At 36.0% G+C, this 14651-nt stretch overlaps 1 protein-coding gene and 1 long non-coding RNA gene across 3 annotated transcripts; one reads left to right on the top strand and one right to left on the bottom strand.

Moving 5' to 3' along the window:
• Positions 1–2471: 2471 nt before the first annotated feature.
• Positions 2472–5532, top strand: LOC113318109 (protein GAMETE EXPRESSED 3-like). The gene is made up of 9 exons (XM_026566234.1): positions 2472–2561; positions 2804–2985; positions 3080–3409; positions 3494–3740; positions 3836–4120; positions 4219–4305; positions 4400–4432; positions 4522–4727; positions 4835–5532. Exons 1-9 carry the CDS (start codon positions 2474–2476, stop codon positions 5366–5368), a joined length of 1992 nt encoding a protein of 663 aa, XP_026422019.1. The 5' UTR covers positions 2472–2473; the 3' UTR covers positions 5369–5532.
• Positions 5533–5584: 52 nt separating this feature from the next.
• On the bottom strand, positions 5585–14131 carry LOC113318111. Of its 2 annotated transcripts, XR_003344283.1 has the most exons (14): positions 13668–14131; positions 13334–13536; positions 11894–11959; positions 11457–11654; positions 10478–10783; positions 10311–10361; positions 10085–10184; positions 9946–9996; positions 9670–9847; positions 9334–9396; positions 8059–8387; positions 7611–7762; positions 6942–7390; positions 5585–6640 (listed from the first exon to the last, which is right to left on the bottom strand). It is a non-coding gene; the product is annotated as an uncharacterized LOC113318111 (long non-coding RNA). The 2 variants fall into 2 exon arrangements; XR_003344282.1 differs by lacking the exon at positions 5585–6640 and having other exon boundaries at positions 6670–7390.
• Positions 14132–14651: the final 520 nt, after the last annotated feature.

Raw genomic sequence — 14651 nt, 5'->3', positions numbered from 1 at the left:
AAGCTTTGAAGAAGGAAAGATAAAGCAGATAAGTATGAAGGGTGGAAAAAAAACGAGAGGACTTCACCAAACTTTGACTTGGGAGTAAAAACAAGTCATAGTGTTCCTGGCCACACGCGCGCTTCATATGCATGAATACTTGGCAGTTGTATTCGCAACAGAATTTTGCATTGCGAATTTAGCAACAGTTATATACCGTTGCGACAGTTTACCAACAGTAATTAACAACGGAAAATTCGCAACAACGCCGGTTCTAGCGATGTAGTGGAATGATATACTTTTCATTCCATAAGCACAGACATTGAATCTAATTCAAATAAATAGTAAATGGGTCAGGCAAAGTTCTTCTTATCATTAAAATTGATGCGTAAAGTATGACCTTCCCATGAAAATTGGTTGCTACTATGGTACCAGCACTGTATTGCTTGTACCAATACCGGCAAGAATATTCATTCCCAACTCATCGGTGAGAGCTAAAATTACATCTTAGCTTCATCCCATATTCAATTGATACCTATACTTTGGTATCATTACTACCGGGAGAAAAAATACATCTTTGTCTCATGATAATTGGGCCGACCGACTGGAAGGCCTGTAGGCTGAAGGGAGGGAGTCCCTTTTATGACCACGTTTTTGTAAAATGAAACCTAACACAAATGTCCAATTTTATAAAAAGATTGGATTTGGTGAGGCTTTTTTTGGTGAAGCCTTTTCACGTAATTCCCTATGTATCTTATTTTTCCTTATGTGTCCTATCTTTTCAGGGGTATAATTGGAAAGAAAACTTTAATATAACATATATAAAAATCCGTGCTTTGGAATTTACAAATTTTAGCTCGTTGGAAAGTTTATAAAAAAATCTACGCAATGAGTACAAACAACGATATTTATCATTTTAGGCACAATTTTAGAAAATTAAATGTATATCTGTTACGCAAATCACCACAAAAGGATACATAATACTTTATATAGCCATATTTTGGTTTATGCATCAACTAATTTTCCGTAGCAGCCAATAAAACGATGTACTCCCTTTGTTTCAAGAAAAGTGATACTTTCACTTTAAGCACGATTCTCGAAAATTGAATGCATAACCATTATGTAAACCACCACAAAGGATGCATAACACATTATGCAACCATATCTTGGTTTATGAATCGACTAATATTACTTTTTCTGAAACGGAGCGGAAATATCACTTTTCCTGAAACGGGACGAACGTAGTCGCAGAAAAATCTCATCTTCAGATTCTTCTTCGGTCGACCCTCCCACCGTGGCAACGGTGTACTAGTTACATAACCGCATTGATCTAAATCATCCATTTGGGAAAAAAAAAAACAAAAATCAACCGATCCAATCTAGCTTTGCGGTATAGCTTCATGCTGATAACGTATTGAAATGGAAATATAGGAAAGATAAAGAGGTAGAGAGAAGCTTTCTATCATCAGAGTAATAGGGTTACATGGATATAGTATTCTTTATATACATGAAAGGGGAGCCCTAGGTATATTTTTGGGCCGCACATCCATGGGATGTAGGCCCAATAACAGTTAGTTTGATATATAAAAAGATAAAATAAAAATCCAAATTTGCTTATAAAAGCATGGAGGGATGCCCACGACGACCATCCTGCATTTCTTATACCATGGGAAGTGGAGAAAGGGGTTCATGTACTCATTGGGGTACGTACAAGGTTTGTAAAACGATCGTTATTTCCGAAAAAAATCGTCGTTAAACAGTCACGCCTATGTAGCGTGTTTGTGAAGGTCATCGACATCCATGTCTATATATTACCGATAAATAGGAAATAATGGCGTTATTTAGACCCGTTAAAACTGTTTTCACTCATGTTATAATTGTTTTTCTAAAATTGAATTTTACGTTTATCCTTCTAAATAATATTTTAACGCAAATCTTTTAGAACATTTTTTCCGTTTTCACGTCAGTTATAAAAAAAGAATATAAAAATATTTTCTTACAATAATTTATATTTTAAATTAAAGATTAAAAAAATTGTAATGTAATATCTTAAAAATAAAATAATGATGTATAGAAAACGTTATAACAACGTTATTAGATCCGTTATAATTGTTTTCACGCTCGTTGTAACTGTTAGATAGGAATTTCTAACTATAATTCTTTTTTATTTTCTATTTAACCATTATAACGCATGTTATTTTACAAATAACGTATAAAAAACACGTTTTTTCCCCTAAATAATGCGTTTTTCGTCCGAAACGTGCTCACACTCGTCAAAACGCGTTATAACGGACACACCCAGTTGCCGTGACCTGAGTCGTGACATGTTTTTCAAGCCTTGGTTACGTATGGATATTGTGGCCAATATGGGGTACAAAATGATCCTTCCCTCCATAATCAAGGTAGTTAAAATAACCGTTTAAAAACTTACCGGAGGAGATACTTTTAAACACTATCAGTCATTATAACCTCTTCTAACCATTTTTCTCCTCCAATGGCACCCTTAATTCTTCTTCTCCTCTTTCCTTTCCGAGCAATTTTTGTCATTTGTCAATCACCTGATGCCCTGAAATTTCTTGGAGGTAACAACTCTCTCTGTCCTTGTCTCAAATGTGATTTATGGTTCAGTTTGAATGCATTAACATGTATAGAAACTGTACCATTTTAGCCTTCTTTGGAACAATTTTAGTGCTAATTAATCCGTCGACGATTATTGTTTGTAAGAAATTGTAAACAATTAGATGACTCGTGTCTTTATTACTTTTTACATTGCTCATGAGAGTTTTGCTGACTAGCACGTATGTCTTTGTGTTTTCCGCTCAAGAGCCTACAAGAAAGACGACTCACCGGCTTTCGAAGCCACTTGTTGGAGATAATGGAAGGATTTATACGTGTTCAGATCGAAACTTTTTTGCTTTTGAAAGCAATGGTTCTATAGCCTGGAGTGTGCATATAAATTTTACATGCTATGTTGATATACCTCCAATTCAAGATGAGTTCGGAAAGGTATATACAATTTCGTTCATTTGTAGATAGCTGTCTTCTTTTATTTTCTCACAATTTTTTTGTGGTTTTGCATTTTATTTTATTTTTTTGTCAGATATATTTGGTGGCGGAAAACAAAATTTTGAAAATCAATCCTCCAAGTGTTCGGAATCCTGAATCTACATTCGAAATATTCTTTGGTGATATGTTAACCACAGAAGGATCAAATAAAATTGCTGGGATGGCAGTAAGTGTTATAAGTTCACTGATGTTTATCACCGTTGAAAACCGAGGACTATTTGCGTACACGCTGCTGGGTCAAAGATTATGGAGTGCAGGACCTGTTCTTTATAGATCTGGTTACCGTCTAGGCTGCAAAAGAAATGTTACAGATTGTCATTTTACTTCAACTCCTGTTGTTGATCAATGCGAAGCTAGTGTTTATGTAAGATCACTAATTACTACACCACTTCCACACGTAGTTGTGCATGCTTATCAGTTTGGTAGGTTATATGGGTGCTTTTTGTAGATTTCTAACACTTACGGGGAGCTCTACGCATTGGCAATTGGAAATCCTCAATTCAAATGGATTCGGGATTTAAGTGAATTTGATAAACCTGTCACAATAACCCCAGGGAACAATGGTCTTTTGTATGTTACTTTCCCTGTTAAGGCTCTATTGTTGGCATTAGATGTTTTCACCGGAAATATTTTGTGGCAGAAGAATATTGGCCCTCTAAGTACAATAGATTGCTCTCCAATAGTCGATTCCAACGGTAACTAGCTATGACTCTTCTCGAATTTCTAAGTTATAGTATGTTAATAGTTGAATTAACAAAAACACTTTCGTATATACTCCTCTATGCAACAGGTTGGATATCCATCGGTTCACTGGATGGTTTCATGTACTCATTTTCAACTTCTGGAGATCTTAGGAAATTTCCGAAAACAAATGTTCCTGATTCAGTTGCTCTAGTTAGTCCACTCCTACATTGCTCTGGATATGCAATCTATTTTTCTCAAACTGTTATGGAGGGAAAAATTAGTCGCACTATTGGTGATTTCACTTACATTTCTGCAATGAAACCCAAAAATGTTGCATTTACTATGTTAGTGCCAGCTACTGGATCTGTATACTGGTCAGGAACTTATACTGGTATGTCATTCTTGTTCTGGCAACAAGAGTTGATCATCGCATTCTGTTTAGGAATAGCACTTAAATTCGGATTTTAATTGTCAGACTACATGTATCAGGCGAATTCGCATCCTTCTTGAATGAAAGCATTCTACAACACTTCACAATGGATGAGAGAATTCTTCTTGCTTTTGTTACTGCAGGAAGTAAGTTTGTTTTACCAATAAAAAATTCTTTTACATAAACCGGTATCTTTAAAATTGCGATTAACATTTTGGACCATGTTTTTCTGCTGTGCAGATACGGGCAACCATCTGCGATGCCGCACAACACGTAAGTCTCTTTTTTTGTTTTTGCATATGACATAAAACTAGGACATGCATGCTTGATATGTGATTATCTCTTCTTTCATATGTAACCAGGTCAGAAGCTTACGTCGAGCTGCTCCCTAGCAAAGCCTAAGCATCTCAGCATTAATTACACAGGGAACGAAAGAACAATGCTACTAATTCTGTTATTTGAGTCTCTTGTTTTGATAATAATGCTATGTGCCGTCCGTTTCTGCTGCATATTTTGGGGAAAGGAAAAACTCAAAAACCAAAACCTCGGAAGATTTCTAGAGAAGAGGGTGAGTCATGAATTGAAAATCATATACATAGTACAGTGAAAAAGGTATATATATATATTGAAAATCATATACACAGGGTGAGTCATGAATTGATTTATATATTTCAGCGTTTTCTCTGGATGAAGAAAAAGGTATTTGACCGGGCAATTATTGCGCTAGAGCAGGAGGCAGCAGCAGAAGAAGCCTCGACACACGAGGTAAGGGAGATGTTAGGAGACTTCGTTAAAGAAAGAGATGTTATAGAACGGAAACTCTCGACAACGTATAGCTTGGGTAGAGATAAATGCAATAAGTCGGTATCAAAATCTGTTCTTCCATTGTACGATGACAAGACATATACTTCATCAAGTGAGGGTACAAGAGATTATAGTTGCAGTTATGGTAGTAGTAGTGGAGAAGATCAAGCTAAGAATTTGGGTTACTATGGAGACGAAGAATCTGATCTAAAAGGAAAAAAGAAGGTAGAAAGTGATGAAGCTGGACCTTCTAATAATACCAGTGCTGGGAAATTCAAAGTGAAGAATTGGGAGCGTTCCGCAGTGGCTACATCCAGTTTTACGCATCCATTATACGTCCATGGGGAGAAGGGTGGTAGTAGTAAGAGTAACCGGTTGAGGGGGACATTATCTTCTATTAACTAGAAGAAGTTCAATTTGGACTTTTGAAAGTTTTTATTGTTCAAGCTTTTTCGCTTATCCCACGGCCTTTAAATTCTGCAAGTTTGTTGCACAAAATGCACCAATGACTTGACACTGTATTTGTTAAACTTTGCTTCTTGACCAAGGTTGTTAGTTTATATACTTTACACAAAAATAGTGATCCGTGTGCTTTATTGTTAACCAATGATATTTGTTCAATAATATATGGTCGGTAAGCAAACAAAGAGCATATATATGCAGGTAAAAGGCGACAAAGAGCATGATTAACTATGAGACATCTCATGTACCTAGTTGGTAAGCAAACAAACAAGAACTCTTTGTAATTTCTATATTGGTTTAGGACAACTACTAGTGCAGATAATTATAGTCCAACACAGTAATATTCAGAAAGTTGAGTTGCAGGAGTCAGAAACTGGCCTTTGTTCCAACAAAGGCGCAATTATGGTTAAAGACCTTACAAAGCACATCCATAGTTCTAATGGAGGAGCCCGGAAGAGAGCTTAGTCTGCTCCCACTGCATATCACGATCAGCTCTTGCTTTCTCATCTAATTCCTTCTCTCTCCGGACTAGGGGATGCTCGTCCATGTAACGTGTTGCCTCCAACCACTTCTTTGAAACATCATTCTCGCTTCTACGCACAAGTTCAAAGAAATTAGTTTCCAGCATTGGGATTGTTTCCTCTAGAGTCCCCAATGTCTGATTACAAGAACGGGCAAGTTTAGTCAATGAACGCAAGTCGACTTGCACGTGAGAGATTGTATTCTTGACATCTTCGTATAATCTATTGAGACGTAGGAGATGGTCTTCTATTTGCATACGTCTTCTGTGAGCATTCTCATCTTCCTTGTTTGCATCAAGGTAAGCCTGGATTTCATTCTGAGTTCGGTGAAATTCATGGAGGAAACTCTGGAGATATTGGAGACGTCCTTCCTTTAGTTTATTTATATCACTCTGAAGATTGTCATCCATCATCTTCACGTTTCTGTCCAAACGTTTAATAGACTCCTCAGATTCCGAAAGAAGAACCTCAGGTGCAGCTTTCTCTTCCTTCAACCAATCTACACTTTGTTGGCCCAACCGATTAAAAATTGCTAAAAACATGGTAGAAAAGCTACAAAGCATCTTGGCTTTTATCTGCGCTGCATAGTAATAGAAATACTCTTTATCACACACTGCAACCGCAAACCCTGAACTTTCCTCCATCAATTTGATAAGAAGTTTAACGCAGGTTTCATAATCATCAAACATATCTCCTGCACTTTCATAATCAACGAATGCTTATATTAATAGTTCCTTGAATTTTCAGAAACCAAGCTAAAATGGGAAATCCAAGCTTAATACAGGTTGTTATACTGATGTGCATCTTGTGTTTTAGGTAGGTGCATTTATGTTTCAGCTGCTGTGGTATTTATTGGTGCAGCTGACTGTAGTAATATCCTTGGTTGCTATAAAATGCAGAGATGATACAAATCCATAGAAACAAGGTAAAAATAATCATATGGTTCCTACAAATCCATCGACGAGCTTAAATACCATTTAGAATGTCTAATATACCTCCACATGCCACTGCTTATTCTTTTTCAGTTGCGAGGGTTTTGTTTCCCAGTTTTCACCTCTCTGCTCAGCAACTCTTTTTAGTGTGTCTTGGATTCCAGGAGTCATACCTTTCAACCCGCAGAAATATATATGAGCACCTTCATCTAAGAGCTTAAAAACTCCATCACTGTACTCCTCCATCTTATCTTGAACGTACATCTTTCCGCCTGTTTTATTCTTCTGTTCTCTGCGGAGGGCACGGTCAAATCGGAAGTTATCTGGGTAATCTCTCTGGTACTTCGAAAATTCTTCATCGTACAGAAGACTATCAGAGTTGGCCACACCAAGGAAAAGCCATGCAAGTCCACCAAACTTATACGTGGGGACGGATTCCATGAACATGCGACGCAGGTATCCTCTATATGGAGCCATATCTGTGGGTAAAAGCATTATTTTGCCAGAAGGACCTGTCAGAAAGTTAAAGCTTTAGTTTAGATGATTTTTCCATGGGCAACAGCATATAAAATTACAAATATAACCATTTCAAGACAGTAGTAATGATATTCTACAAACGAATCTGTATCATATCATAATCTTGTATAAAGCAGCATTAGTTAAAGCAGGTGTTTAGTATGGTAATTTACTATTCCAAACAAATGAACAGGTATAGGTACTCCATTACTCTACCTGTGACTTTGAACTTTGTCTCCTGGCTTTGAGTTGCAAAGGAAGTTGCTACAAACTCCATTTTTAGAGTGATCTTCCTTTCCAGTCTCAGGGTCGTAATATACAGCACGACGGACACATAAACTGGCAGTCTTTCCAAAGAATCTCCAAACCTGGTAGATGCAATTGAGTAGAGGCGAACGTTGTGAGGATTTCCTGATTTCTTTGGGTTTTCCCCATCAAAATATAAAAACCCACAGATACAAAATCCTTAGCTAACCGTTCTAGCAAAGAAAAATAAGCAATTGTTGAAGTCTTGCGTAGTAAGCCTATATTGAGTGTGTTAAACATTGCTCAAACAATCATAACAAAAGAGATGCAAAAGTAACATTATTTTTGAAACAGGGTCACAAGGAGATGTTGAAAGCTGACAAATTTAGTTTTAGCAACACAAGTATAGATTACTTACAGGTGGTATAACACCATAACTTTGTCCTTCCCAGTAAGGAGCATTACCACCATGATCGATCACCACATGGCAAGTCTCTCCAGGAGCTTTTGGACCAACGATCCTTTCCACAAACAATTGTTGCAGTATAAGGCTCCTTAGGTTTGCGCAGATTGAGAGGTGGGTCTAGATGATCCTCTAGTTCTAAAGGTGATACCGAAACCTTTGGTACATTCACTTGTTGTACAGACATGCATGCTCTTAAAGAATTTCTTGATTTCAAGCTCTTGGTATTTAAATTCAAGGACAAAAGTGGAAAACATGATTTCTTCTCAAACCGCAGATTGTCTCTGACAAAAAGCAAAACAAGAATACATCAGCAACATAGCAATGGGAACGAACCCAAGAGTAAATAAAAGTGCATCATAGCATTGGGAACTCAGTACTACATAAAACTGCACCACACAATCACATTTCCATATTCCCTGAACATAACTACAAATTTCACAAACTATTTGCACAAGGCATGGTAAAGCCAAGTATCCAATCCAAGTTTTAGCGAATTACTGATACAAAAGCAGGTGCTGAACAGTTGAGCTGATCAGTCAATTGATGGTTATACCAGTAGGCCTGGGGTTTGAATACCGCTGACATCTATCGACCTGGCTTTTGTAGGTAGCAAGCATCTCCTTCTAATTAGGTTTTTCAATTTAAGAAAATAAATAATTACTGATCCCAAATGATCAACTAGAATGATTTAGATAAACTAGCTACGAAAATTGGGGTTACGTGGACTCAATACTTATCATCGGAACCTATGCTACATCTGCAATGGCTTACTTGAACCTAGATATGGATTTGGTTTACACCCTAATCATCACTCATGTAATTTTTGCCACTGTAAATTCGGACTTCATCAAACAAAAAAATAATCAAAACTACAATTATGTAGTAAAGAAACAGATTTGATATAGCAATATGGATTCAAATTCTTTTCTCTATGTAGTTCCAAGAACAAAAAGAATTAGATCTCAAAAAGCCAAACTCCAAATTCCCACTCAATATATTCTACTAATAATAATCAGTAATCACCATTTTAATCAACAAATTCATTCAAAATTAATAACTAATAACCAGTGATACTTGAATCCAAAAATAAAAATAAAATCAAGACAAAACCAAATCAGAATGGACCACCGTTCTTAATTTTTAGTAGTTTGAGAGTGATTGATTTCTTACATACAAAACAAAATCAAGACAAATCAAAAAGGCCCACTGTGATAATGATGATTATACCTGAAACTCTGATACCCTTGGAGATGAATCGCTAATTCCAATCCGAACAGATAGATTAGAACCCTACAACCAAAACCTTCAATTAGATTACACAAAAAAACGAGAATCAAATCAAAACAGACTATTTTCAGGCAACCTATTTTCCTGAACCTTCTGAAATGCGGAACAGGGAGTTCATATTTGCATTGCACAATGTGAGCATCTTTGTTTGTGGCTCTTACATCACGTCTGTCTTGACATGATATTTGTATAAATAATGTGTAGAAAAACACTTAATGAAAAAGACTTGTTTTCCAACATAATGACAAACACTTATTGACAAGCCTTAAAACATACTTATAGTAATGATAGCAGCTACACCATTGCTTTTAATGTCCGCAATTAAACCGTAGCTACAGCATTGCTTTTAATGTCCTCAAGATTCACTAATTAGAGATTGCGGCTCTTTCTGAAAAGTGGGAACTTTTTTTGCTTCTAGGGACATGACTAGTCCCATGGGTTTGTAGTTCTTCATCTGCAAAAACAGAAAATGGTTAATGACAAAAACACACAGGGACAGGGATCAAACAATTTAATGGAGGGAATAGGAAAATCTTGACAAGATTAATTTACCTCGTCAGTTGGCCGAGATCGTAGACGGAAGAAGAAGGTCCATGAGCTTAGCTGCAATTAATATCGGGATTTTTTTTAAATACATTATATTTAGAGAACTAATTACAGTTTGCAATATTTCAAAAAAACAGGCTCATACCTTATGAAAAACTTCATCCTCAGGCCATACATATATTATTGGGGTGTCACCATCACTTTTTGGAACACCTTTCGGTTGCTTGGCAATTGGCATCAAATGGCTACATAAAAAGAAGAACGGAATGAAGGTAAACAAAGAGCATTTTTACTTAAAGCTAATGTTTAAGCGAATAAATCCATAATATTCGTCTTATGAAAATACATGTAAATGAGTTGAAAAGAAATACCTTGTAAATTCGGGTAACCAGTAGATAAACCTTGACTTTGAAATAAGTTGGCTACAAAAGAAAATTGAACAAAGACTTAGCTATTGGGGATGTCAAATACATTAAAAAGTGAAGAAGAAGAAGCCATGTCAAAACCATGCACAACCCAAATGATATTCTCATCTAACCTGATGTTTCGCTGCCTGTGCCACTGCATTGAAGAGTATATTATAAAGTGGAGGCAGAAGCTCAGGAGGCAAATTATTCACATGCTTGATGACCAAGAGTCCTACATCCCGTGCTTGCTCACCCAAAAGTATTCTCAAGTCACCTACAATGTCCTTTTCTTTACATGCTCGAAGCAAAAAATCCTTGAGCTGCTTGACGGGTTTGGTGTCCTTTTCTTTACAACTCTCCAACAAAGAGGTTGAAACAGATGCAGCAAACGAGATAAAAAAGACCAATCCTAGATGCGATTCAAAAACTGCAAAATCCTGCAATTGAAATATTGACAATCTCATAAATAATCTCTTATATCTCTTAATCCAATCAAAAGCTACGAATAGTTCGTAGGAAACAAACCTCCAAACCAAAACCATTTCAAATGTAAGTTTTGCCATTAATAACAATCCCAAAGTTGGCAATCAGATGATTACTTAACATTTGGCAATGCATAAACAAAGATCGACCAACAATCTGATAACTAAAACGTTTCAATATCAGAGTAGAAAAAAAAAAGTATACCAAAGCTCAAAGAGAGAACCTCATTAGAGTATAAACTGATTTCACATCAACCGAAATATCATTCCATATATATCTTGGATTATAAGTCTATAACAACAGAAAAGGTATTACATGAGATATTCCCAATGCCCCTTGTACATCAGTATCCACTACCACGTCTCCAATGACGAAAACATATTCATCATCAGATTACCCTAATCGTCAATTCCTCAATAATCTTTCTTCACCGTATTCCAGTATCTAGAAATTAACATTTTGATACAAACAGCACATTATGAATTCTAAGATAATTGAAGAAACATAGAACATTTTCAAGTGGTATTCGAGTTCAAATGTTTTGGCAGATGATAGCAACATCCCAGGAACCGCGGATATAACAAGATAATATAACAAAGGGAGAAAAGTGAGATTACTTTGCAATACCTTGGGATTTGAGGGGAACTTTCTTGTCCAACTTAGAAGAGCTGAGCTGCTGCAATTTGATGGAGTTGGAAGCAACCAAAGCAGCAGTACGGGAAAATGAGGAGAAGGCTAAAGACCGAGACTTCAAAGACCTATGGCGGCGATTTGATGGTCGGGGGTCATAACTTACTTCTCTTTAGGTTGCACTATGAGAAAGACCTGATACAAAAATCAAATAATATTTTAATGATGTAACAAGAAAACTTTTAGGTGTTCGTCTTAGAAGGATAACTATGCACACAAATTGTTGCAAATGTTATACTAATTGTTGTGTACTTTCTGATACAGAACCACTTTATAGTTTAGTTGACATGTAACATTGATGCATTTTAACAAATTTGAAAACTATAATGTAAACATATGTAGATTTTCTTTCATCAGAGAGTGAGAGAGAATACCTGTTCTGATTGAAAATGTGATAAGAAAAAGACCAATCCTAGATGCAAATCCAAAACTGCAAAATCCTGCAATTGAAATACTCACAATATCATAAACAATCTCTTGTTATCTGTTAATCTAATCAAAAGCTACAAATCCCCGGAAAAGCCCATAAATTAGTTCGGATGAAACCGTTCAAATGTAATTTTTGCCATTAATAACAATCCCAATGTTTTTGGCAATTAAACTCAACCGGAAATCAAACTAAGTAACAATGATTTAATTAACATTTGACAGTGCGTATACAAAATCAACCAAGATTTTCAGGTTCAACTCGTAATCTGATTACTAAAACAAAAAAGAGTATGCCAAAGCTCAACGAGAGAACCCCACTGAAGTATAAACTGATTTCACATCAACTGAAATATCATTCCACATATCTTGGACTGTAAGTCTTGAACAATAGCAAATATGTTATATGAGAAAAGATAATTCCAAATATCTCTGTACATCAATATCTACCACCACGTCTTCAATTGATTAATATTTTTTCTATTAATTAAAACTCAATTTCAATTGTCAAAAGATGAGACATTTTTCAGTTTTTGCATGCTGTAGTTAGCTCCTGGTCTAAATTGAATAGATGTAATAAACTGACGATGAATCTATCACCAGGGTAAGGATTAAAATTGTGCTCGTGTCTTTGAACTTAAAAGCAGAATTTCAAGTAAAAAAATTATTTACTTGGTCCTCGCGTTGCTCTCTTTGTATTGATATTACTTTCTTCAGTTTAATCCAAAACATAGAAACATTTCCGTACATCAAGTAAACATAATGAAATTCTTTCATTCTTTTTTCCGAGGTTATAAATCCTATTTGTGTTCAAGCTTATACTGTCCCTAAATCACCAAACTCTATGCCCTTCAACCAACCTAAGAAATTTCAATTCAGTTCTTCTGTCTGTTAACTATGATAAGTTTGCGGTTTCATAATAAACCCTACCCTAGTAAAAAGGTACTGTGCATCTTCAGGTATTGAACAAATGTTGGTTGTATATATACTGGGAAAGTAACATCAATGCAATTGAACACAATACAAACAAACCCGATTGTAAATTCTGCAAATCCAGTTTGAGGTGAGAATTATTGAACTTAGGCATATCAAACTTGTAGCAAATTATTCAGAGCGACAATCTCGTTACAAATGAAACTAGAAAGTATATCAGTACTATTGCAACATGGATAAGAGTTATGTGATATTACGAACACTGAATTACATTCTTATAGTGTTTACAATATTAGATCAATGAATGAATATTGTGATTTGTGAACTGTGATTTGGTATCAAGGAATGTTTACACTAAACTTAACCTACTAACTTCACAACTCTAGCAAGATCTGTGTTGTTAAAATTTTGCATGACATCTATGTCTTCTGTTAAAAAACAAAGAACTGGATTACCTTTCTATTGCTGTCACCAACATTAAAGCTTAGTAATGTAAAAGCAGTAGCAAATGCTGTAAGGGTCTTTCATCCATCATGAAATCACTATATCCCTCTTTCAAGTCCTCTATAGTTTCGTTTTCATGTTCTTTGTAGCAGTCCATTAATAGAGTCAAATTAGCTGGAACTGGATGAGTAAGTGTCAGAATGTTCTCCACTACCTGAATGAAATAGTTGAGATTTTTATGAGAAAAAAAAATATATAGACGAGTAAAAAATAGAGAAACATACACAGTAAATAGACTATATTCTATTCTAATGGATGATCAAATTCTCAGTGTTGTGAACTTACTCTAGTCCGCATTAGACACATATCTGAATTTGGGAGCCAGTTGACAGTCCGATCTAGTAACCTCTAGACACAGATCTGAATCTGGGAGCGAGTTGACAGGCCAATCTAGTAACCCATTAGTGACAAATTTCCGAAGCCGCACATACCAAACAACAAATGACCAAAAACTTTCTTCTTCTTGATCAGAATCAGTCCATTAATCAGCAACATCACCCCTGCCATCTTAAAGCTACTCAAGTCACGAACAACAATAGATTCTTCTTCCATTTAATCTGATCTCAGAATTAGTTCCGATCTGTCTCCAATCAACAGTTTATGGGCATCCGACTTCAGATTTGGCGACTTTAGTTTTGTAAACAATATAATCAAATTTAGACAATTAGATGGAATTGGGGATCTGGATCTTGATCTTGATATGTAGTTCTTCGGCCGTTGTTGTCGCTTAGCAGCAAAAGGGACTGTATAATTTAGGGTGGGGGTTTGCTTTGTTAACGAAGTAGTAGCGTATTTACACATTTTGTGGTTTCGGGCCGGCCGACTGGCTGGGTAGCACGTATACACGCCTCCTTGGTCACATGCCCTCTTTTTTTTGCCCGAAGAAATTGATGTTTAGTCATAAAGTTAGTGGGCTTTGGACGTTCTAGTCCATCCACCCAAAGTCCAGGACGCTTTAATTCAAAAATGTCCCGTATTTTACAGTCTCATCCAAATGTTGACGAGTTAGTCCAAATCTGTAACGTTCCAGCGATTTTCGATTTTCTTTAATACCAGAACTGACCTTCCACCGATTCTTCATATAAACAGTGTATTTTGAATTTTTGAGTCCGAGATTGAGATTGAGAGATCGAGATAGAGAGAGAGCTAGACAGAGAGAGTGCGATGAATCTGATTTCAATCGTTTCTCCAGTAGAATTCATCTTCAGGTTAGTTTGAAAGTGTTTTGAAATCGTTATTTTTTATCTCAGATTTGGATTCACGACAGAT

The sequence above is a fragment of the Papaver somniferum genome, chromosome 10 (genome assembly GCF_003573695.1).
Source record: "Papaver somniferum cultivar HN1 chromosome 10, ASM357369v1, whole genome shotgun sequence".
NCBI classification, from domain to species: Eukaryota; Viridiplantae; Streptophyta; class Magnoliopsida; order Ranunculales; family Papaveraceae; genus Papaver; species Papaver somniferum.
The sequence above is the reverse complement of the archived record's forward strand: the minus strand, read 5'-3'. Positions and strand labels throughout refer to the sequence as shown.